This window comes from Pituophis catenifer, unplaced genomic scaffold (assembly GCF_029215685.1).
Source record: "Pituophis catenifer annectens isolate HBS135680 unplaced genomic scaffold, rPitCat1.0.hap2 SCAF_2, whole genome shotgun sequence".
NCBI classification, from domain to species: domain Eukaryota; kingdom Metazoa; phylum Chordata; class Lepidosauria; order Squamata; family Colubridae; genus Pituophis; species Pituophis catenifer.
Genome location: NW_027256882.1, coordinates 82,735,373 through 82,759,973, shown reverse-complemented (window position 1 = coordinate 82,759,973; position 24,601 = coordinate 82,735,373). Strand labels below are relative to the sequence as shown.

The following is a 24,601-nucleotide window of genomic DNA, read 5'->3' as shown; positions in this document are numbered from 1 at the left end:
AATTTTGATCAAGTAAGCTTTTGTGTGGAAGAGAAATGATTAACTATTAATCATTATTTAATTAATGTTTAGAAAGTATATGTATTATGTTGTACATGCTGTACATATGTATTCGTACATGCACAAATTCTTTGCAAAGAGTATAAAAAAGTACTGTAAAGAAAAGCCTACTGTCGCACTTTCCACTAGGGGGAACATTTATATGAAATAAAGCTACAAATAATTATAGAGCTCTGAAAAATTCTTAAGTGCAGCTACAGGGCATTCCTATAGCCCAGCATGCTGGCTGGGGAATGCTGAAATTGAAGTCCACACATCTTAAAATTGCTAAGTTTGAAAAATAAAGGTTTCATTGTTATAAAACTATCAATAGGGGAACATGGATTCCCTGACTTTTACTATCAGCACTTCTGCATCATTGTTACTAGCCTTTAATATCTTCTAACAGTAATAGAGAAAGTAGAAAAGTAATAGAGAAGGTAAAAATCAAATATATTCCAGTTTTTTCAAAATCTTTGTTCTACTTTTGCGCAATATAATATTATGGATATCAACATATCTATTACTGGTGTAGAGTAGAGTGGAAAGAGAAATAGAACTTTTGAGGAAGGGAATGGATGGAACCAAACATGTCTGACAGGCAGAGGACCCATGCCCCCCCCAGTGGCGGGTTGCTCACCGTTCAGCCCGGTTCGGCCGACCCGGTAGCGGTGACAATGTAACATCACCGAACCAATTCTCTTTGTTTGGGAGCTGGGCCCTCCCGCCTGCCCCCGCATTATTCCTACCTTTATTTCTTCTTTTTTAGCCCAGCTGATAGGTGCAGCAGAGTGGATTGCCGCACCTCAGCTGGGCAGAAACTTAACGTGCATGCGCAGAGTGCAAGTTTGGTGCGCATGCGAGGGAAACCAGCATGCGTGCGGTGATTGTGCACAAAGCGCGTGCACGAAGAGAACCTGTGGTAATGCTGGTTGGAACCCACCACTGCCCCCCCTGGGGTGGGTTCCAAATTTTTTTACCACTGGTTCTGTGGGCGTGGTTTATTTGGTGGGTGTGGCTTGGCGGTCATGTGACTGAGTGGGTGTGGCCAACTCAAAGTCACTTATGGCAAGGTGGGGTGGCACCTTGCTGTGAGTGACATCAAGTTACCACACCCACTCAGTCATATGACCAATGCTGCAGAGACAGGGCAATTTCCTACATACCTTCCCCCCCTTTTGGGCTGATAAAATAAAAGTCTGCTTGCCAAACAGCCCGAACTGGAGAACGGGGGCAACCCTTCATGTCTAGAAAAACAGGCTTTCTTTTAATTGTCTCATCAAACCACAAACTCTTCCGATCAAGGCTTCGGTCTCTGAATAACAGCTGGAGGTTCTGGGCCCCCTGAATCTGGAGGGCTGCCGTCTTTTGTATCTCTCACAAGGTGGACAAAACCTCACCTGGCCCAGATGTTGCCATCTGTAGTTTGGGGGGTGAAGACTGCTGAGCTTTTAGCATCCCCCTGCAACTTCCCTACAAACAGATGATCTGGGTATTGGGGGGGTCTGGGAGTTAAGGGGCCTCAGTGCAGCCGTTGACAAAGGCAGAAAGGGGGCTTTTCAGTCCTGGGGGGTGGGCAGTGCCCCTCGGCTATCCTTCCACGGGCTTCTTGGCAAGCAGCTGCCAGGCAGGAGGACTGCTGCGGTAGGAATCCTGGGTCGGACGAAGAGTGGGGAAGCGACTTAAGGGGGGAGAGAGGGACAAAGCCCCCTTTACGTGGATGCACGTAAAAAAGGGGTGGGATTTTGACAAACTTCCCCCCCCAAGACCAAGAAGAGATTCGCTTCCCTCTAGCCCTCCCCCCCCCATTTCCAAGAGCCTCCAACTTTGCAGCTGCTGCTGCTCCTCACCTCTCCTGTCCTGGAAGTGGAACCAGGCGCCATTCCTCCCCCGCCCAATGGCTGCAACCTCGGGGGGAAAGAGGCAGGGGTGAAATGCTCCCGGTTCAGACCGGATCGCCCGATCCGGTAGTGATGGAGGTGGGTGGTTTGGAGAACTGGTAGCAAAAATCCCTGCCCACCCCCCAATGCCCAGCTGAGCCGCACAATCATCAGAAGCTTTTTTTAAACTTTTAAAAGCATTTTTTCTACAACCCCTTTGGCTGAAAAAAGGCTTTTAAAAGTAAAAAAAAAAGCCTCTGATGATTGTGTGGCTCAGCTGGGATTGTCAAAGGCTTTTAAAAGAAAAAAAGCCTCTGCTGATCAGGCAACTCAGCTTGGATCGTCAGAGGCATTTAAAAGAAAAAAACCCTTTTTTCCTTTTAAATGCCTCTGACGATCCAAGCTGAGTTGCCTGATCGGCAGAGGCTTTTTTAAAAAGCCAAAGAGGTTGTAGAAAAAATGGTTTTAAAAATAATAAAAAAAAAAAATTGGCCACACCTACCCAGTCACATTACCCCCCCCCCCCACCAAGCCACGCCCACAGAACCGGTAGTAACAAATTTTAGATTTTTACCACTGAAGAGGCGGCAGTGAAGCCCTGTCACCTGGGAGAGGACCGTGAAGGGACATATAACACATCCATCACCATTGCCGCCGCTTCTTTTGTGTTGGCTTCTCGCCTTTCTTAAAGTTGATCGTGAAGAGCTGGAAGACGTTGCCTTAGATTTCCCCCAAGTCATTGTTGGAGTGTCAGAGATCTTCACCGTCTCCTCTTTCCCTCAGAGAGGCTGCCTCCAAGTCCTTGCGAAGGGACAAACACACACGCCTTGCCCTGTCGCCTCCACTGCTGCTTCTTTTACGTTGGCTTCTCGCCTCTCTTAAAGTTGATCATGAAGAGCTGGAAGATGTTTTCTTAGATCTCTGATGCTCCAACAATGACTTGGGGGAGATCTAAGAAAATGTCTTCCAGCTCTTCACGATCAACTCTTAGGAGGCGAGAAGCTAACGCAAAAGAAGCGGCAGTGGAGCTGACAGGGCAGGGTGTGTGTGTGTGTGTCTGTGTGTGTCTGTGTGTGTGTGTGAGGGTGGACATCCGACTACCCTCCCCCAGCACTGCCACTGCTGCTGCCCCTCTCACCTCCAGCACAGCAGCTACCCACCCACCTGCCCACCCACCCACTGTCCAGGCTGGAAGGCAGGCAAGCATGGTAAGGCCATGGGGAAGGGAGCTAGCTAGCTGAGTGGCCCTGACATGCTTGCCTGCCTTCCAGGTGGTCCCCGTGGCCAGGCCCGCTTGTCTGCCTTCCTCCTCCACCACCACCTCTTTTTTCGGCTGCTTACCTTCCATGGTGGCTGGTCCAGAGTCAGGAAGGCAAGCTGACCCGAGTTTTCGGCGGCCCCTAGCCAGCCACCACTGCTGGAAAGCGGCTGGCCAGGAAATCTCCAAAAAGGCTTTTTTGCCAGCCACTTTCTCCACAGGCTGCTGAAAAGTACCTGCGGAAAAAGCATCTGCCATCGTCGCCATGTTCTTTGCGCATGGGCATCCCATTGGACTTGCAAGGCAATGGGATGCGCATGTGCAAAGAACATGGCGGTGACGAACATGGCGGCTGGGGGACCAGTTCGGTGGCGTGGCCAGCCAGCCATTACTACTGGTTCTCCAAACGATGAGAGATTTTTACTACCAATTCTCACGAACTGGTGCAAACTGGGAGCAACCCACCACTGCCCCCCCCCCGAGACCTGTAGAGTGAGCAAAGATACAGTATATGCCTATGGCCCATCATGCTTTTTAGAAGGGAAGTCCCTGAAGAACATAGCAACTGTTTAATTCAAGGTTTCTTCCTCAATCCAAAAACTGGATAACATTGAAGTTCTTAGATAAGAAAGCCCAATTGCTAATTGGACATCAGCAGGTGAGACAGATATGATATTTGCATTACAGGGCTGCTGTGGAAGCAGATAATAATGAAAGGATATAAAAGGGATGTTTCAAATTACAAGGTTGGTCCCATTTACCCAAAAATGCTAGCAAGAAAATATGTCCTCAGTGTACTGTAAAAAGATGCAGCACCATGCCAATAATGGCTTTTTTTCCTACTCAATTCTGCCAAAGGCAGCGGGCCAAACTATTTCACCTGCAGGTGAAAGCTGTATGTGCCAGCTATTTTTCCTTTTGTTTAACAGAAGCATATTCCAAAAAGGCTGAAGAAAGAATTCAAAAAAGGATTGTGTAAGCATACAAAACATCTGTTAATACGTACTCTAGTAGTTCAAAATAAAAGTTCAAGGTCCTAAGAGTTGCCAGATTAGATTCATAGTTCTTTATGGATGTATCACAACATACTTAAGTCTGCAGTCATATGCACAAGCTCACACGCATTCACACTTTATTTATATGGATGTAATTCCATTGAACTCGTTGAAGCTTATCTCTAAATACATATGGAAGTCCATCAAGTTTCCTTGGGAGACTGGTAATCTAACTTTATCTAACAGGCAACCTACAGGGTATCAGATAATACGCTTATTCCATCTTGTTCAGTATGAGAAGTTTGGGAATTTTACTAGATTTTAATAAGTGAGAAAACCAGGTATTGCTGAAAGGGGCAACAGTCTACCCTATGTTTTAATAACTCTAGCCTAACATCTAATAAAACTTAAGTTTGCTCCTTTACTATTCTTGTTAAAATACCTTTCAACCTTCCATCCCTATTTCCTTTTTCTTCAAACTTTTTTCCCTAGAAATACCAAGTTTGCTCACAATTGTATATGTGCACTTTTGATGGCTTGTAATAAAGGCATTGTCCAAATATAGATTTTGGAATTGCAATAAATATGCATAGATAGTAGTATTTGGCAAAAACAAACAAGGTATGTTTTTGCCAAATAGAAGCAAGCACATCATGCCAAGCCATAAGCCTGGCCTAGCAACCAAGATAGAACACTCTTTAAATCTAACTATGGCTTCATCTTATTTTGTCTGTGTAAAGCCAGACTGTTAAATACAGACTTCACCCTATCCGTGTCTTGATTAGGGGATTAATTAGCTGCATCCAAAAAAAAAAAAAAAAAGGTAAAAGGTTCCCCTCGCACGTATGTCCTAATCGTTCCTGACTCTAGGGTGTGGTGCTCATCTCCGTTTCAAAGCTGAAAAGCCAGCACTGTCCAAAGACGTCTTCATGGTCATATGCCACCATGACTAATTGCCAAAGGCGCATGGAACGCTGTTACCTTCCCACCGAAGGTGGTCCCTATTTTTCTACTTGCATTTTTTACCTGCTTTCGAACTGCTAGGTTGGCAGAAGCTGGGACAAGTAACGGGAGCTCATCCTGTTATGCGGCACTAGGGATTCGAACCACTGAACTGCCAACCTTTCGATCGACAAGCTCGGCGTCTTTAGTCACTGAGCCACCGCATCCCGATATATCTACATCTAGTCAGGGACAAAACAAGACCTTGAGGAACCTGTGGAATGTTAAGAGGGATGGAGCTAACCTGATGCCCAGGGGGAGAATATTCCACAAGGGGGAAGGCACCCTGGCAGAGAAAGCCTACCTTCTGGGACCTGCCAAATGTAATTCCCTGACAGACTGGCACCTCTGGTATGCCTTCTATGCCAGATCATACATATATTTCTAGTGTTTTGGACTTGAAGTACAAAGAAAAGTCCTCTAGTCCTTAATAGCTAGCCAATGTTTCTCTTTCGTTTTTCTCCTGTAGAAGCACTAAATATGTGGTATTCCTTCTGCACTCTGCTTTACCTCTTGCTATAAATTGGCACATATCCCCCTCAAAGTGTGGCTGCATATAGCTAAAATGTACAATGAAAATGTACAAATTCTCTCATCTCATATTTAGTTTAAGTCATGGCACCATGTTACTAAAAAATGAAAGCTCGAATGTATTTATTAACATGGATCAGTTATATATTTCAAAATTAGTAGAAATGTATTTTATATCTATTTAGACATGACAATGGAAATGTGATTATAGAATAAAGAACTGAAAACATCATCTTAAAGTTTATTTTCCAGAAATTTGTTCAGACCATAGAGTAAGATGCACATAATAAGCTATAACATATATCTTGAATATCTGACTTCTAAACATAAATGAAGCTGCAATTTGTTTCAAGCAGTAGCTGACACAAGTTTACTCATTCCACTGAAGTAGGATCGTTCTCTTTCACTCATAACTTCAAAGTGCAACGGTCGACTACAGAAGTTACACTCCGCTGTGGAGTGGGGTTTTAATTCTAAGCCCACTTCCTTCCAGGTACTTAACAGGTTATCTACAAGAAAAGGAAAACATAGTTGATAATTTAAAGAAGTTTACTTTCTTCCTCAATTGTAAGCTTTAATTTGTGAAAACATATTAATGACAAAAATCCAGCAAAACCTAAAACACTGGTTTTGTTCTTTCAGTAATAGATTCACTATTGTCTTAATACTAAATGAGTTAATTGCACATAAAGATTATCGTACTTTTCAGAGTATAAGATGCACTCCTTCCACCCTAAAAGAGGTGGAAATATTGGTGCATCTTATACACCAAATACATCCATTTTTGGCCTCCAGAAACCCACCCCACTTGTCCTGTTTTTGCCAAAAACAGGCCCATTTTTTGCAAAAACGGGGTGCACAGAGGATTTGGGAGGCCTGGAGAGTGCTCCTGGGGGCTGGGGAGGGCAAAAACGTGATGCATGGGGGATTTGGTAGGCCAAAAACGGGGCGTGTTTGCCCTTCCCAGCCCCAGGAGCACTATGCAGGCCTCCCAAACCCCCCAAGCATCACATTTTTGCCCTCCCCAGCCCCCAGGAACACTCTGGAGGCCTCCCAAACCCTCTGCGCATTCCCGTTTTTGCAAAAAATGGGACACGCAGAGGGTTTGAGAGGCCTGCAGAGTACTTTGCCCAGAGAGGGCAAAAACTTTTTGTTTACCTCTTCGAAATCTTGGTGCGTCTTACAGTCTGAAAACTACAGTACTTTTAAAGAGTTAAGTACTACTACCATTTAAGCATGTATGTTTTTGTGTGTGTTATACATCTCCCAGTAAAATCTTAAAATAATTCCAAAATCTATTATCTCTCTACCAAACTCTTTCTCTAGAAGTTGAAAAGTTAAAACATGCTAACATGTTTTGTCCCTTTCAAATGCTTTATACAGCCCTAAAACACAAATATGTGCTTTGGACACTTGTGGCTTATAGAGAGGCAGGAGATCATAGTCTATCATCTGAAGGGTCAATTCAAGAGCAAGTTACCAACAAGGAGGCATATTTGATTGAAGGCCCTTCAAAAATGAAACCAAGCAGTACTGATGATAATTTGTCTTAATTACAGAAAGAGGAAATTATTTAAACAAGTGCAGCTAAGCTAGATCCTTACTACTAGTCATAAAAAGCACTTGGCTAACAGATCTTATATTGTTATCATTGGTTGATTTTTCTTAGCTGCTGTATATGTTATTTATAATTTTCTTATGTGTTTTTTCTTGTTTTTAAGTACTTTTAGCTTGCTAGAGTTATGACATTTGGGACTGGCAATGAATAAACAAACTCAGCTTAGAAATTGAATGGTTGATACTGTTCTCTTTTTACAGCTGAGAAATTGCATATACAGGCCGGCAACATAGCACTTCCTTTTTCTATATGAAGATGTGTTCAGCAATGCATATTCTTGTCAAGTAACACCTTAAAGCTGTTTTTTTCACTCACCAATAAAATAATTCATCATTTGTGGGGTATGATGTGGTGTGGGGGCAATACGCAGTAACTCTTCTCCACGTGGCACAGTGGGATAATTTATTGCCTGGACATAGATGCTATGTTTGTTCATCATTTTATCACAGATCTCAGTATTTTTAGCAGCATCTGCAACCTAAAGTTAATAAAAAATCAGATGAGTTTCTAGGCTGGAGGCACAATTTCTTTTGACCAACTATAACTGTTCCTGGAAAAAAGTCAACCATTACATGGAACATTACTTACTTCTCATAACAGTGTCTTATCTTTGCTAATGAGATACAAACTATATAAAGACAATAGAAAAGTGGTTATGGAAAGAGCAGAGAAGGCAAGAGCCAGAGGAAGTTGGGAGAAGAGAGTGGAACTTTTCTTGCCATCATCAGAGAGGGGGTTCTTTCAGTTATGTAGCCCCAATATATAATTCACTGCAAGGAAATTTGCAGCTCTGACGCACTCCCTGTATTTTTGAACTGTGATATGAACTCTTGGGAACAAATATTTTGTGGCAAACTGCTAAATATTAGATGCATGATACTTGGTGAGGTTAAAATAGGGTATGTCCCAAAATGACAAGAGAAAAAAGTGGCCCCATTCTATTTGGTATCATATTGGCATGCTATTGGGCCTCAGATGACAAAGTGATTTTTTTTACGAAGTACAGCTCTCAGCTCTCCATGTCCAAGATGCAAGTACCAGCAAACATCCTTCTATTCTCTCAGTTAATCTTCACTATGTTAGGTATTTTCCCCAAGCTCTGTTAACTGAGCAATTCATTTGCTCTGGAAACAAAACAATTCTTCATTACCAAAAACAGTATGGAAATCAAATAACTTCCATCAAAAACTGTTATCACCTAATAATTCTTGAAAAGGTTTATTTTCCAGTCACCATCTAATTTAATGAGTCCTCCCCCATCCCTCTATCCATTTCTTTCTCTGTATACATGTCCGTCTCCCATTCTATGTATCAATAAACACAAACACACATCTCCTATATATGTACCCCAGGGGTGAAATGCTCCCAGTTTGGACCGGATTGGGCGATCCAGTAGCGATGGCGGCAGGTAGTTTGGAGAACCAGTAGCAAAAATCCCTGCCCCCCCCACCCATGCCCACCCAATTGCCTGGTCCCCACTTGCTGCTTCTTTCGGGCGTGCTCACTTTTCCTGCCTTGCTTCAGCTGCTGCAATCAATTGCATCAGCTAGCAACTCAATCTGTCTGCCTTGTGCCTTCAATTTGGTAAGTAACTTTTTTTTTTGAGCTTTAAAAAAAGTTAATTGGGTTTTTTTTAGGAATTTTATTTTTTTTTAGACAGCAATTTAAAGTTAAGGAAGTTTTAAATTTAGCTGCTTTTATCTAAAAATCTAAAAATAAAATAAAATAATTAAATAAAATATTTGTGCAGCTTTCTGAGATTTGGTTTGTTTCTGTAGTGTTTCACTCTAACTACACAAACAACAAAATCTCACAAAGCTGTATATGGAATTTTGTGTAGAAAAAGTGTGAAAGTTGGTTTTTGAGCTTTTTGTGGCTGTGTGAGGTTCCTGCTTGTTGCAGGGGCCATTTTGGGTGAAGTGCAGCTGCTTTTACATTGTGTGTGTCAGTTGTGTTGTGTTGTGTGTGTGCAAAGTGTGAAAGTTGGTTTTTGAGGTTTTTGTGGCTGTGAGGTTCCTGCTTGTTGCAGGGGCCATTTTGGGTGAAGTGCAGCTGCTTTTACATTGTGTGTGTCAGTTGTGTTGTGTTGTGTGTGTGCAAAGTGTGAAAGTTGGTTTTTGAGGTTTTTGTGGCTGTGAGGTTCCTGCTTGTTGCAGGGGCCATTTTGGGTGAAGTGCAGCTGCTTTTACATTGTGTGTGAGTCAGTTGTGTTGGGTTGTGTTGTGTGTGTGTAAAGTGTGAAAGTTGGTTTTTGGTACCTCTTATTGTTTTGTGTACTTTATTTTTATTATTGATTATTATTGGCCACACCCACCCGGTTACCTGACCAAGCCACGCCCACCAATTAAGCCACACCCACAGAACCGTTAGGGAAAATTTTTAGATTTCACCCCTGATGACCTCCTATATAGGTCTGTGCATCTCTTCCACCTCTTACCGTCTATCTACTCCTATTCATTTATGCAACAGAACTAGCTATACATATATTAGGTTTAATACACAAAGTTTAACAAAAAGCAAAAAGTTATGATCTTTAAAGACATGACTTTCCTCTATGCTACAAATTGTTGATGCTTCCAAACTTTATTGTAAAATCATAGCATGCTAAATATTTACCCTGATAGGAATGATATGACTGGGACAATGCACTACAGGAAGCCCAGCATCCATCAGTATTTGTCTCATGAGTTTAACATTACGTTGGTGTTGTCGACGAAGAGCTTGCCCCTCTGTACTTTTGAGTGTTCTCACAGATTCTAATGCACCAGCTAAAAGCATGGGTGGTAAGGAAGTGGTAAAAATGAAGCCAGCAGCATAGGAACGGACAGTATCTATTAAAGAACTTGTACTGGCAATATAGCCTCCCACACAACCAAAGGCTTTACCTGAAAGAAAAAAAGTAAAAGTCTCAGTTCTTGGCATCTCTCAATCAATACAAATAATACAAAAACTGGTATCTTAAGCAGTACTCTTCTAGTAGCAAATCTTCTTGCAGGAGGTACCTTTATCATAATACTGCCATCAAGTATTTCTGAATTTATTTTCTATACTATAAAGTAACACCTTAAATAAACCTTACTACATTCAAAATAAAGTAATGTGAAGCTTTCACTTGAAGTTTTGGGACATGATAAACTCTCCATACAAAGGTAGCAATTGTTCACTAAGTGAATTGCATGGAAGCTTAGATTTTGTCATCTATAACCAAAATTAGGAAATTGTTGTATAATGTTTTGTCATCTCTAATATATGTACTTATTTGCTCACTGCCTTTTGTGCAAGATCCCAAGAATGCAAACATACCAAACTCCACTTGTAAAGCAATCTACTGGGAAAGCATACTTTGGGTAAACCAATATCTCTAAATTGCAAAATGGAGTTGATTACAGTCCTCTCTCTATTGCATAATACTAACTGTCAGTTCATAGTTCCTTTAAATTTAAATGGATTAAATTAGTTTCCCTTAGTTCAAATTATGCTTTGTTTGCCTTAAAGATTTTCAATCTTATATTTCACCTGTAGAAAATACTGCTTTCTACTCTATGTATTTACTAGTTCTGTTCCTACCAAGTGTCCTTACACAATTCCCTCATCAAATAAAGATCAAACCTGTCTTTAAAGATCTAAAAAGAAAAGCAGATTTTTGTAAAGTTAATTATATTTTCAGAAGATATTTTAATCTGAAGATAGAGTGGCCAGATTTAACCCAAAATCAATTATCCCTGAAGATTTAATGATTATTAATCACATTTTGACTCATTTTACTTAACCTTCAAACTAGACCTCAGCACATATGAATATACTTACCAAGTGTTCCAGAAATAATATCCATTTTATGCATTACTCCATCTCTGTCTCCAATGCCACCACCACGTGTTCCATAGAGTCCAACAGCATGTACTTCATCTACAAATGTAATTGCTCCATGCTCATGAGCCACATCACAAAGCTCTTCTAATGGACAAACTGCACCTAAAACAAGGTTATATTTATATTTTGGTTTTTATAAGTATCATTTCCAAAGTTTCAGTAACATGTGCCTCAGACATCAAACATACCATCCATTGAATGAACAGTTTCAAATGCAACAATTTTTGGAACAGATGGATTAGATTTTTTCAGGAGTTCTCTGAGGTGACCAACATCATTATGTCGAAATATATGCTTTGGTACTCTACTGTTTCGAATCCCCTGAATCATAGAAGCATGGTTTCCTGAATCTGAGTAAATTTCACAATCTGAGAAAAGAAAGAAAAAAAAAAGAATAAATGCAACCCAACAGTTTAAAACATTACAGTCTGATCTTCTTAACTTGGGTACTTATTGATTTACAAAATAGAACTGGGGCAACTGACTAAGCAAGTTGGAAACCAGATGATTCCAAGTGGCAACTAATACCTCATCCTCAGTAACAGCAGCAATTTCATGGATCCCTCTAGCTATGTATCAAATAAAAATTATGAGGCAAGAAAACTCTTCCAACTCCCTCAAATATTGGAGCTACAAGCAGATATTACTAAATTGCTCTTATCTAACATCAATTATCTAACATCTAAGGGATGCGGTGGCTCAGTGGCTAAGACATTGAGCCTGTCAATCGAAAGGTCAGCAGTTCGAATCCCTAGTGCCGTGTAACGGGATGAGCTCCTGTTACTTCTGCCAACCTAGCAGTTCGAAAGCACATAAAAAATGCAAGTAGAAAAATAGGGACCACTTTTGGTGGGAAGGTAACAGCGTTCCGTGCACCTTTGGCGTTTAGTCATGCTGGCCACATGACCACGGAGACATCTTCAGACAGCGCTGGCTATTCAGCTTTGAAACAGAGATGAGCACCACCCCCTAGAGTCAGGAACGACTAGTACATATCTGCGAGAGAAACCTTTACCTTTAACATGGATTTCAATTTTTGTTTTTTGGCAACAATTACAGAAATCCAAGTTGTCATTTTTTTAAAAAGGGTGGAAAACCCGATACCTAGGATAGTACATCGAAAAGATAAATTTTATGCTAGAGATACAGTTCTTATAAGGTGGTAACAATGCTTTGGAGTTACACTAGTGCTGCTATGACATGTTTCCTTGTTTTATGAAATGTTTTAGAAATCTAGTTTAGCATGATGGATTCTATCAAAATTAAGTTTTTCTTGATTGTATGGATTTTAGGAGAATCTTGCAAGAAAAATACTCAATTTTATCACAGGTAAGCAAAAGCATGTAGGTATATCAGCATATATCTTATACACCTGGTTTTTAAAAGTAGCTCCTGATGAAGAGTTAGCAAAAAGTACAGATATGGAATTACCATCTACCCTTAATAAACTACTAAAATTACCAGTTATGGTTAAAAGGTTATGGTTTTGAACCAGCAACTATTCTTATTTGCAACAACTGCATTTAAAAGGAAATCAATGCAATATAGTACAGGTAATCCTTGATTTACAACCATTCATTTAGTGACTGTTTAAAGTTACAATGGCACTGAAAAAAGTGACATGACCATTTTTCACATTTACGACCACTGGAGCATCCCTGTGGTCATATGATCAAAATTCAGATGCTTAGCAACTGGCATGTATTTATGACAGTTGCAGTGTCCTGGGGTCATGTGATCATCCTTTGAGACTTTTGACAAGCAAAGTCAATATGGAAGCCAGATTCATTTAACAACTGTGTTGCTAACTTAATATCTGCAGTGATTCACCAAACAACTGTAGCAATCAAGGTTGTAAAGTGGGGCAAAATTCACTTAACAACTGTCCTCCTTAGCAATGGAAATTTTGGGTTTGATTTTGGTCGTAGGGTGAGAACTACATTTTGGTCGTAGGGTGAGAACTACATTTTCTGTAGAAGAAAATGCTATGGAATTGTTATGTAAAATTATTTACTTTGTAAAATAATAGGAAAAATTGGATCTTACCTGGTAGCATTTTAGCTAACGTGAAGAGTGTTGAATCATTTGCTACAAAGCAAGAAGAGAACAAAAGAGCAGCATCTTTTCCATGAAGATCAGCCAATTCTTTTTCAAGATCAACATGAAATTTGCTGGTTCCCGAAATATTCCTCGTGCCTCCTGCTCCTGCACCATGTTGTTTCAGTGTTTCCCTGTGAGAAAGGTTCCAACAGTGGCATCAGTGGCACTACTTGGGATAACATTATACTTGCAAATTGGGTTTATGCTATTTCATATAATTATTTCTAGACTACTTAATTATCACAGATTTTATCCAAGATTCCAAAATCTTAATGAACAAGTAACCAATTTGATGAATTTAATGAATAAGCCTCAAAAATAGGTTCTGTCTCAAAAAAGATTATTTTTTTTAAAAAAAAAGGACTGCCAAAAACGCACACAGTTTAATCAAGTAATCCAGTTTGGATCATGGGGCTGAATCCACATCAGTCATGCTTCAGAGCTGACCCAATGAAATCAACGAGATGCAAAGCAGTAACGACCAAAGCTAATCTCACTGATTTTACAATTTTACTGTGGCCACTCTGCACAGGAAAAGAAATCTGGGCATCTGTTGCAGTATTCTTAAAAGAATAGTAATACAAGAGCTTGACATTTGAAGGGAATGACTAGAGTAGAAAGTGTTAGCATGCTTCGGGTCCCTTCTTTGAAAACTTGCCACCTAGTAGGACCATGGAAGCATGCCTTTTCTATGGCTGTCCCACATTATGGAATAGAATGAAGTTATCTGGATCTGGTTGTGGGGAATTCCGGGGGACGATTCAATGCTGGATTTTTGTTTCGATTTTATGATTTATGGTTTTATAGTTACAGGGTTTTACTGCTTTTGGGAGGCATAGAGACTTGGGTATAAGATGACTGGCCACACAAAACTTTTAAATAAATAAATATAGCTATTCTATTTTCCACTGGACCTTCGGAAGACCAAGTGGGGAAAAGGGTTGCCTTGAGGTGAGATGGGCAACAAATGAATTTAATAATAATAAGACAGTATTAGGTACAAGAGGGATCCTCAAGATTTATCTGACACAGAACTTCATAATCAAAGAAGATTTAGAAATTAACTCATCTGGTCACCTTCTTAAAACGACTGTACAAAATTCTACACAACACTAATTAAAAACACTTTATTTTTAATTAAAATACTTACATGACAGCTCCACAAACTCTAGGGTGGCGACTCATCCCAAGATAATCATTGCTGCACCAGACAGACACTTCTTTCTTGTTGATTAAGGATTCTGAATAATCATCTGCCAGGGGAAAAATCTGGGCTCTTCGATTCACAGTTTTAAACACACGATATGTATGATCTTTTTTCTTCTCATCAATCTTCTTCTCAAAAAACTGATCATATTGAAAAGTCGAGACAGCTAAAAATGAAAATACTAAGGTGAAATATTATTTCTATTTAGATTTAGCAAAACATTGAAAGCTGAAAGTTTTGATTTCTATCAGTCAGTTCAATAAAGCTAATCCTTACACTTTGGCAAGTTTTCCTGAAGCAGATGAGATACCCTTTCTGGCCTCTGCTTCAACATTATGTCCTGGAATTTCTTCAACAAGCCATTTTTCTTTTCACCATCCATCTCAGCATTAACCTCAACAGTACTTTCTGATGTTTGGGTAAATTCTATACAATAAAATATAGTAACATTAACAATTTAAGAAGCCATTCCAGAATAGTTGAATTGTTCAAAAAGATTTCATATACAATATTACTGAACGGTTCTATATGTTACGTTTTTCATATGTAAAGCCTGTTTGATAAATATAAGCTATTACAGGGATTCTCATGGGCAACAACTATTTTATATGCCTTTCATTTAGGATACGGCGTATGTAATTCATTCTGATTGTGGCCTAGTGTCATTCAATAAGTGTCATAAAGAAGTTTTATTATTTAATCCAGATGAGTATTAAATATCAGCTAACAAAAAATCTAAGCCAAACAGAAAAAAGAGCTCAATGATACTTTAAAATCTGGGTAAAAAGCCCTCCCTTCTTCAAATCAAAGTTTGCTGCAATTATTAGACAAGGGAAGTATGTAAAATCAATAGATGAACAACATGGGATTTTAAGCAGAATTACTATTTATTTATTTATTAGATTTATATTGCCGCCTATTCGCCCATGACGACTATTTGAAAAGTGTTGCAAATCTGTATCTGATTTTAAAAGTTTAAAATTTCTCCTCTTTAAATCTGCTTAGCACAACTCCTTTTTGTATGTTGTATAAACAAACAAACTCTCAAGACTTTCACAAGGGCAACACACCTTTTCTTACAGCTTGCATTTCTTCCACATCCTCCTGGAGTTCCCGGCTGGCTTCACAGAAAACATTGTTTCCTTCATTCACCTGAGCTGCCAAGAATGGGCATTTACTAACAGGAGCTTGATTAGCGCTTGGGCTACCAGCAGATGGTTCACTTACAGAAAGCTGGGGTCTGCTTGGGTTTTGCTTAGCCACATCTGTGGAGTTTTTGTTCTCTGAATGAAAAAATAAATCATTACGGAATAGAAAAATGTGAAGCGGTCATTGAACAGGTATTTCTTATGCCTCTGTACTTTGTGTAATATTGCTTACCGTCAAGAAGAACATTCTAATAGGAACATTATGTATTCTTTTAGTGTCTTAAATACACCTTGTGTGCACTGCATTATTCAAGGTCCCTTAAGTATCAAAAAGATGGGTTTCCTTCAAAAACTATTAGCATTGAAGATATTTTCTACTCAAAGCCTTCCAAAGAGCAGATTTGAGCTATCCAGCAACTCTATGCCTTAGATTATGCTGTCCATTATTTTGCTTTCCTATAAATATTTTTATATTTATTGTCTAACAGCACATTTATTGAAAAACAACTTCATTTCACTATTTGCATTTTAATAACTTGAAAAATCCAGATCAGCTATACTTTCCATCAGCTGTTTTGACTGAATACATGCATACAATTGTAGCCAACAGAATCCTTTGCATGCTATTGTGTTTGCTCTGAAGAAAATTGTTAGATAATTATATCTACTTATAAGAATAAACATACTATGAAGTTCAAACAATGCAGTGAATTTATAGCTTCTAGAAGTTTCCTTCCTATTAGCAGGCTTTAGAAGCCTTATTACTTAATGCACTAAAAGTATACTTTAGTAGTGCCTAAAACAGTTATTGAAAATATTTTCTACAATAAAAGCAAGAGATTATAACAAGCCTTTTTCCATTTGGGGCAGCTATAGCATACTGCTCTACACAAGGTCAACTTAGTTTGCATGCTATTTTTCTAGCTTTATGCTTTTCTTCACCTCTGTTCCTAGTTTCTGCTGGATGCAAAGTACATTATACTTTGGCCTTTAACTCATGGAATGATGTTCAAAGTTTAAATAGTCTGCTGACTTTCCCAAAAATTGTCAGATAGACTTAACATATGAAATGTTATTATCAAGTCAATTTATCAATTAAGAAATAAAGTGCAGCATGCTTCAATGCAGTGCTTATGTCCCAGATTACTTCTAAATGGAATAAATTGTTAAACAATGTATACAAGAACATTTTCCCCATGTGAGGCAAAAGATTTTTGCAAGATCGAATCAGGGTTGGTTACTAGGACCAGAGGTTTACTCTTCTTCAGACCCAGATTTGATCTTGCAATATTATCCTGGGACACGTATATTTGCCTTCATTCGTCAAAAGATTTTTGTTCATGGCAGATCAAATTAGTCAATTTAATAAGTGTAGACTTACTCTCATTGGCAGAAGTGGATTCTTCGGTTTGCTGGCAGTGAGTTGCTGAAGTGCCTATAGTTCTTGAAGCAGGCTTGGTCCCAACTTCCATCATTTTGGGGCAATTCTGAGCATAGAATAGAAGGGATTTGCCAGCTTTCTGCAAGAAAGCCTGGGATACTCTTGACAGGAATGGGCAACGACGGACAATGGTTTCCATTTTCAGAAGTTTGGCTGAAAGCATAAAATAAATCTGCACCTCATATACCCTACAATGCAAACAGAAAATGTATACAATTGTTTACTTTCAAGTTAAATGCTTGAGTTTTTTGATATACAATTTATCATATTTAGAAAATACTGTAACAAAATAATTCACTCACAGAGCTTTGGATCTATTTGAAGCTTTTATATATACATGAGATACCTTACAGCTTACACTATCTATCTACAGGCTAAGTCTTGGGGAAAAGCCTTTCTTTTGCAATAGTGTCTATGTGTGAAGCAATCTTTTCACAGCTACAGCAAGTTAACAAATTTAGTACAACCACATAAAATCAGACCACACTAAGCTGTATGAATATCTGGAAACATTGATATACAAATTCAGAATTATGTACCTCTTGTACTGCTCTAAAGACAAATATGTGATATACTGGAAAATATATTGCAACGTAATGTTTTTTGCTAAGTAGTTTGTTCTGCACCGAGTTATCGGACTACAACTTAAACCTTGAAATTAACCTTCCATCTATTGAAAGGGGCAGGCTTTGTGTAACTAAAGTTACCCTACAATATAAGCAGTAGTGGGATTCAAGTAATTTAACAACCGGTTCTCTGCCCTAATGATTCTTCCAACAACCAGTTTGCTAAACTGCTCAGAAAGTTAACAACTGGTTCTCCCGAATTGGTGCGAACTGGCTGAATCCCACCACTGAATATAAGTCTTTGAAGTGTTAACATGATCTTGGAAGCAGTGTTTCCAAGATCCTGAAATAATTGCAAGGGATTATTCTATAGCATGACCTATGGTAAGTAAAACAATTGAAGGAAAGAAATTGGGGGGAGGGGGGAGGATCCAAAACTAAACCTAACTGGTACCCTAAGTTGACTGTATGGGTGCCTTCAAGATAGCCTTGACTCCTGATGACTGCCTGCACAAGTCCCTACAGTTTTCTTGGCAAGGTTGCCAGAAGCGGTTTGCCATTGCCTCCTTCCCAGCGCTGAGGGAAAGTGACTGGTCCAAGCCACCCAAGCTGCCTTTGGACCTCAAGACGCGACTAGAACCGGCGTGTTCCAGGTTCTAGCGCCTGCTGCCTTTAACCACGACACCAAACTGGTCCCCAGCTGGTCCATAGGTGCTTGAAAACCCCTTCCTAAATGTAAAGAGGCTTCAACCCAGCAGTCCCTGAGATGCCCTTTCTCCCTGGGACGCAGCCAGGCCGGGTCGTTTGGGATTCCTGGCCAAGAGAGCGCCGTTCTCTGTGGCGCCTCTCTTCCTTTAAACCGAGAGACAAGGGCGGGGAGGGTGAGGTTTCCTCCCGAGGACGAAGCCCTCTCCGGCCGCCGCCTGCCACCGCCCCGGCGATTCAAAGAGGCGGCCAAAGACGCTCGCCGCCCGTCCCCAGTTAAACCCCTCCGGCGCCTCAGCTGGGCGGCCTCGCACAAGGTCAAGGCGAGGAGAAGCCCCCCCGCCCCACCCGAGCCGCCGCTTTCCTCCTCTCCTCCCCCCACGCCCCGAACTCCAGGCTGTCCTCGCGCTGGCCGTCAGTCGCGCGCGCGCGCACCTCCCTGGCCCCGCCGGCCCTCACCTGCCAAACCTTTTCCCGTTCTGAGAGGTTCGCTCGGAACGCTTATGTATATAAGTTGAGCGCAAGGGCGAATTGCGCAGGCGCGGACGAAGATGCGCCCCCGGCTGGATCTTGGCAGCTGCGCAACTTGGAGCAGTCTCGCAAGAGAGACGGAAGTAATCCGTCTCTCTGTTGAATGTATCGCTCCGCGGCGGTAAAAAAAAAAGAGCCCTTTGGGTCCCGCCGCTTTCTTAGACCGAGATGGAGGCGGGGGGGGGGGTAGGTGGATTGGGGGGCGTCGCGGGGAGGAAAGAAGGAGACGATAAGGGGAAGGGAACACATCACGTTTCATGAATAAGCGGAATTGCAGCCAGTAAATACTGTAGAGTCGGAGGTGCTGATCTCTCCAAGGGACAAGGGCAGTTAGGCTTTGGGTCTGGTTATCTCTTTTCTTTTCCAAGCTTTCAGGCTCAGAGTATGTGTATTTCGTAAGTATAAAACAAGTTGCTGCTTTAATGGTCGCTTTGCGACTTCTTCACGTGCCCCTCGCCCCCTTTTCCGGAAAGTTGTTCCTAAAGTGGGCAGGGGTAGTCACGCGAATGCACCGATCCGTAGCGGTGAAGCCAAACTAGGACACGGAGCACCCTCGACCGGTTGCGGCCAGAGGTTGCGTAAATTCCTGGGATGAGTGTGTGCTCAACGTGGGGAATTTCCCCTCCTTGTCGGCCTCGGCAGCGGGAAGAAAGGAAGGAGATCTTTGGAAAGATGCACTTTAGGCCCATATAGGAAACTTTAGGAAATCCGCATGAATAGTATTTCTTTTTTAAACAATAATTTCTCTTAAAAAGTCCATTGGATTCAAGCTAACGCGCTTGGATTGCAGACAGGCTTATTTTAACCTCTATTCCTAGGAGTGGGAATTTTGTATCTTCCAAGTGGGGAAAAGGAAAGATTCTGTCTTTTCAAAGGGTAAAGTATTCCCTTAGATCTTCCTCCTTTCTGTTAATGAGGATGGCCGTCCTGTTTGCCAGGCTCGGAGAAAAGCGCAGATAGTCAGGATGATCTGGATCAAGTTTGACCCGTTTGTACTTAGCCTAGGTTGGGAACGAGGAGCGATCAGAGCTGCCAATCTTCTCTTGCCTTTCTGGAAAACCTGTTCCGCAATCTCAACTACAGTAGTTTGCATGGGAAAATCTGTGTTCCTACCAATGCCTGCTGGGGAGGAAAGGTTCTGGCTTAAGATACTTCGGTGAACCCCGTGATCATTAAAGTGATCATTAAAGTGATCATTAAAATCATTTAGCATTATGTGTGAACCCAGCCAATTGTATATTTAGTGAAACTTGGTTTAAGATAATAGGAAGCCAACCTACACATATTCAAATGGTCAAATCTCCAATCTTCATTACAGGTGCTTATTGTGTTGCTTGTATTTTTACATTATTCATTAGCCTTTTATCACCAAATGGAACTTAATCAATGTTTGCCTCAGCAGAGGCAGACTTCATTTTATACTTGTAGGCCTGATGCTCTATAATTTAAGTTTAAAATGTGAACTGGCAAAGACATAGAATGTGTTTTTTAAAAAAACGTTTGAGTTGGCATGTTATGAAACTGTTGTAACAATGGATGGGCAGAGTGCAGGCAAGTGAGGGATGGACATGTTTATAGCTGAAGAAAAACAGGGCATACAAAGACACCTCCCATACAATAAAATGCTGGCCTGGACCCAAAGGCTTGGCTAAAATTTGACTGAAAAATTCCAGCTAAGAGAGATTTGATTGTACTATCTATTCACTAAATTTGCAAGCAAAGGTATACTGTATTGGGAAATGCTATCTCTTTGTTTAAGGAAAGCAGGGTTAAAATTTGAACCTGAATGTTTTGGTCTTGGTTTTCAATAGCTGAAGTGTAAAGTAATTTAAAAGTTTAGCTAAAAATTTAGTTCTGCAGCTGTTGAACTGCCTTCCAGAAGCAAGAGGGGGTAAACAACTTGAAAGCTAGCAAGCTTCAAATATTCCTTATAACGAGGTATTTTTGTAAAGCAAAGAGAAACCCTCAAAATGAACTATTTATTTATTTATTTATTGAATTTGTATACCGCCCTACTCCCGAAGGACTCAGGGCGGTGAACAGCCAGATAAAATACATATAATACAAATGTTAAAAAGCATTAAAATACAATTAAATAATTTGGCCCGGAAAACGAAATTTAAAACACCCCAAATTCTTAAGACAAATTTAAAATTTAAAAAGTTTAAAAGTTTAAAAGAGAGGTTAGGCCAGGCCGGCCTGCTGAAAAAAAAATGTTTTGATGGCACGGCGAAAAGTGCGCAGGTCCGGGATCCTCCGTATCTCCGGGGGGAGCTCGTTCCAGATGGTGGGTGCCCCCACAGAGAAGGCTCTCCCCCTGGGGGCCGCCAGTCGACATTGTTTGGCCGACGGCACCCTGAGGAGCCCCTCTCTATGGGAGCGTACTGGTCAGTGAGAGGCTACTGGTGGCAGAAGGCGGTCTCGTAAATACCCCGGTCCTAAGCCATGGAGCGCTCTAAAGGTGGTAACCAAAACCTTGAAGCGCACCTGGAAGACCACCAGGAGCCAGTGCAGCTCGCGCAGGAGGGGGGTCACATGGGAGCGCCCCGTCACTCCCATAACCACCCGCGTGGCCGCATTCTGGACCAGCTGGAGCCTCCGGGTGCTCCTCAAGGGGAGCCCCATGTATATATTTTTTTAACATATATTAACTTTCAAAAAAACTTATCCTATATTTGGCATGCCAAATACATCTTTAGGTATTTTTATTTTGGATTATAGGTTCCTGTCGCGATCATTTGTTTGACTATTTCTTTTTTTTTTGACGTATTGTTTTAAATAAATAAATAAAAAAAAGGGGGGGGGAGCCCCATATTTTTGAATTGCAGTGGTAAGCCAGACAATATTGAGAAGTCTGAGCTCTGAAAGGAATTTGCTTCCTAACCAAGTCCATATTTATTTTATACTAATAGTGGTAAGTAGTGCTTTACCACAATGTATGAAGGCTAGTCCCTTTCCCTTTGGTTCAGAGTTAAAACGTGGCTGTCTTTCTTCTAATAAAAGAAAGTGGGCAGGGAACAAACAGGAGTAGGCGTGTGACTTATTTCCTGATTATTGCATGCGAAAGTTGTGTGACCTCAGTGCTATGATTCAACAATTCTGAAGTTTAATAATTCACAACAGTAATATATGCAATGTAACCAATGAAAACAAAATGACTTCAGGGATATTGGAAGAGTTTCTGTTTCTTAAACTGTATGCTACTACATTGCTTTTTTCTACATTCTCAGGTTTACATATTGTATTATTGTTTATTTTTATCCTGCTTTTATTATTTTTATAAATAACTCAAGACGGTGAGTGTATCTAATGCTCCTTACTCCTCCTATTTCCCCCACAACAACAAATCACTGTGAGGGGAATTGGGCTGAAAGTGAGTGATTGGCCCAAGGTCAGCCAGCCTGCTTTCATGCCTAAGGCGGGAACTAGAACTCACTGTCTCCTGATTTCTAGCTTGGTGCCATAGTTTGCTGCCTCCGGTATGATTTTAAAAATAGTTTTAAATTGGTTTTTATATATTAACTAATAATGTGCATTGGACTCAATTGATTCTGAGTTGAAATGTGGTTTTTTTGTGTTTCAGAAAGGTAGATAAGTCTGCACAAACATGAAAAATAGGAGCCTTGGTAGCACAGTGGTCTAAGCACCCTGTTATTAACACAGCTGCCTGCAATTACTGCTGGTTCGAATCTCCAAGGCTCAAGGTTGACTCAGCCTTCCATCCTTTCTAAGGTAGGTAAATTGAGGACCCAGTTTGTGGGGGCAATAAGCTGACTTTGTATAAATATACAAAAGAATGAAGGCTATTGCTTAACGCATTGTAAGCCGCCCTGAGTCTTCAGAGAAGGGCAGCATATAAATCAAATTAAAAAAAGAAGAAGCAACAATTCAAATTCATTAGCTTGCATTTATTTTTCTTATCCAAGAGAGGAGGAGTTGAGTGGTTTGACATCCCCCAAAGGCAGTCCTTGTATATAAAAGGTAGACTTCTGTCAGTCACAGTGCTTTTTGGGAGGGATGTTGAGATTTTGGCTCTGTATTATGTTCTTTGTTAGGTTTGTAGAAAGGTTTGATGAGCTTCGATGGAGCCAGTGAGGGAGAGGAATGATTTATGGCTTATGTACTTTTCTGATACTTTATTTCTCTAGTCAAGCTTCTCAATCGTTTACAAGACTTTCTCCTACCATTCTATAGCACATTACGCAATTTTACCCTGCATTCCATATGCTGCCTAAGTAACTATCTAATCACAGGATGCGCATAGAAATTTATAGCCTGCCTTTCTTCCTGGAGTTCAAGGCAGTGCACATAGCAATGCCACTTGAAACTTTGAGGGGGGTGAGGGTGTTGTTGGATGTTTCTGATAACGTTTGCATAAGATGTTGCTATTGTGGATTGAATTCTGCTTCAGTTACTGTATATATTTTATCTATTGTTTTTCTGATGTTCATTTTGCATTGTGGTTTTATATGGTGTTAGTTATCCAGGATCGCTATGGCAAGGTGTAATGAATAAGGAACATTTTATACAAAATGATATATAAAATCTAAAACATGAAACATGGTCATGTTTTTATTAGAAGGAAATACAACATCGTACAGCTTTAAACTGTACTGAGTTCTCTGTAGCGATGTGCATTTTTAAAAAATGTTCTGTTCTGCCTTCATACTGTGGCATATCTCTGGATTATGCTTTTTTGGGGTCAGATAGACAAGTTTGGGAAGAATTTCTTCCAAATAGGAAGCCATTCAAGATGTTCTGGACATCATAGTCATGATAAAACAGGCCTCTTTGGACTATGTCAGGGACTCCTTAAACTGCTTTCAGTATGAAGGATGAGTTTATGAAAACTGATGAACTGCCACACAGTGGCATGGTCCAGAGGCAGTTCAGCATGATTGAGACAGATTTCTCTGGAAAATTCCTGTTGTGACTCAGTGATTCCCCCCCCCCCCCTCTATTGAGAACTCTTCAACAAGCCAGATGATACCAAGGGGACTATGGGAGTTTTTGTGGAAGATGTGGATTGTAATATTGTCCTATTTAGACACATTGTCCTCTTTAAAAACTCTTTAGAACAGGGGTCTCCAACCTTGGCAACTTTAAGATTTGTGGACTTCAACTCCCACAGTTCTGGGACTCTGGGAGTTGAAGTCCGCAAGTCTTAAAGTTGCCAAGGTTGGAGACCCCTGCCTTAGAAGAGTTTAGTTACAAACTTCTAATCTAAAATACAATAGAGCTCTAATGAATCCATTTTACACAATTTCTGTGCTGCTCCAATCCCAAAAGAGTGGGCAGATCACATGGCTTGAGTGTTCACTTAGGGTCAGAACTAAGCAAGTCCTAAATTTTGTTGTTGGCTGTTTGACACAATTATATCCAACAGTCCTTCATAAAGGGAATTCATTTATATTTACCACAGCTACAGTGCTTCATTTTAAAGGTTACAAATTGCAGAGTTGGTGGTAGTTGGAGGAGCCTGGTGGTGTAGTGGACTAAACTACTGTTAAAGTAGTTTGTTTTTTTTAATTTGATTTATATGCCGCCCTTCTCCGGAGACTCAGGGTGGCTTACAATGCATTAAGCAATAGCCTTCATACTTTTGTATATTTATACAAAGTCAGCTTATTGCCCCCACAAACTGGGTCCTCAATTTACCTACCTTAGAAAGGATGGAAGGCTGGGTCAACCTTGAGCCTGGTGAGATTCG

General features: G+C 40.6%; 1 protein-coding gene across 1 annotated transcript; it reads right to left on the bottom strand.

The window, feature by feature from the left end:
- Positions 1-5,945: 5,945 nt before the first annotated feature.
- Positions 5,946-18,901, bottom strand: ALAS1 (5'-aminolevulinate synthase 1). Its single transcript, XM_070933697.1, has 11 exons — positions 18,820-18,901; positions 17,030-17,277; positions 15,571-15,783; positions 14,777-14,926; positions 14,444-14,666; positions 13,240-13,424; positions 11,382-11,561; positions 11,131-11,295; positions 9,940-10,208; positions 7,639-7,801; positions 5,946-6,214 (listed from the first exon to the last, which is right to left on the bottom strand). The coding sequence occupies exons 2-11, from the start codon at positions 17,250-17,252 to the stop codon at positions 6,054-6,056; spliced, it is 1,932 nt and encodes a 643-aa protein (XP_070789798.1). The 5' UTR covers positions 17,253-17,277; positions 18,820-18,901; the 3' UTR covers positions 5,946-6,053.
- Between the last annotated feature and the right edge of the window lie 5,700 nt (positions 18,902-24,601).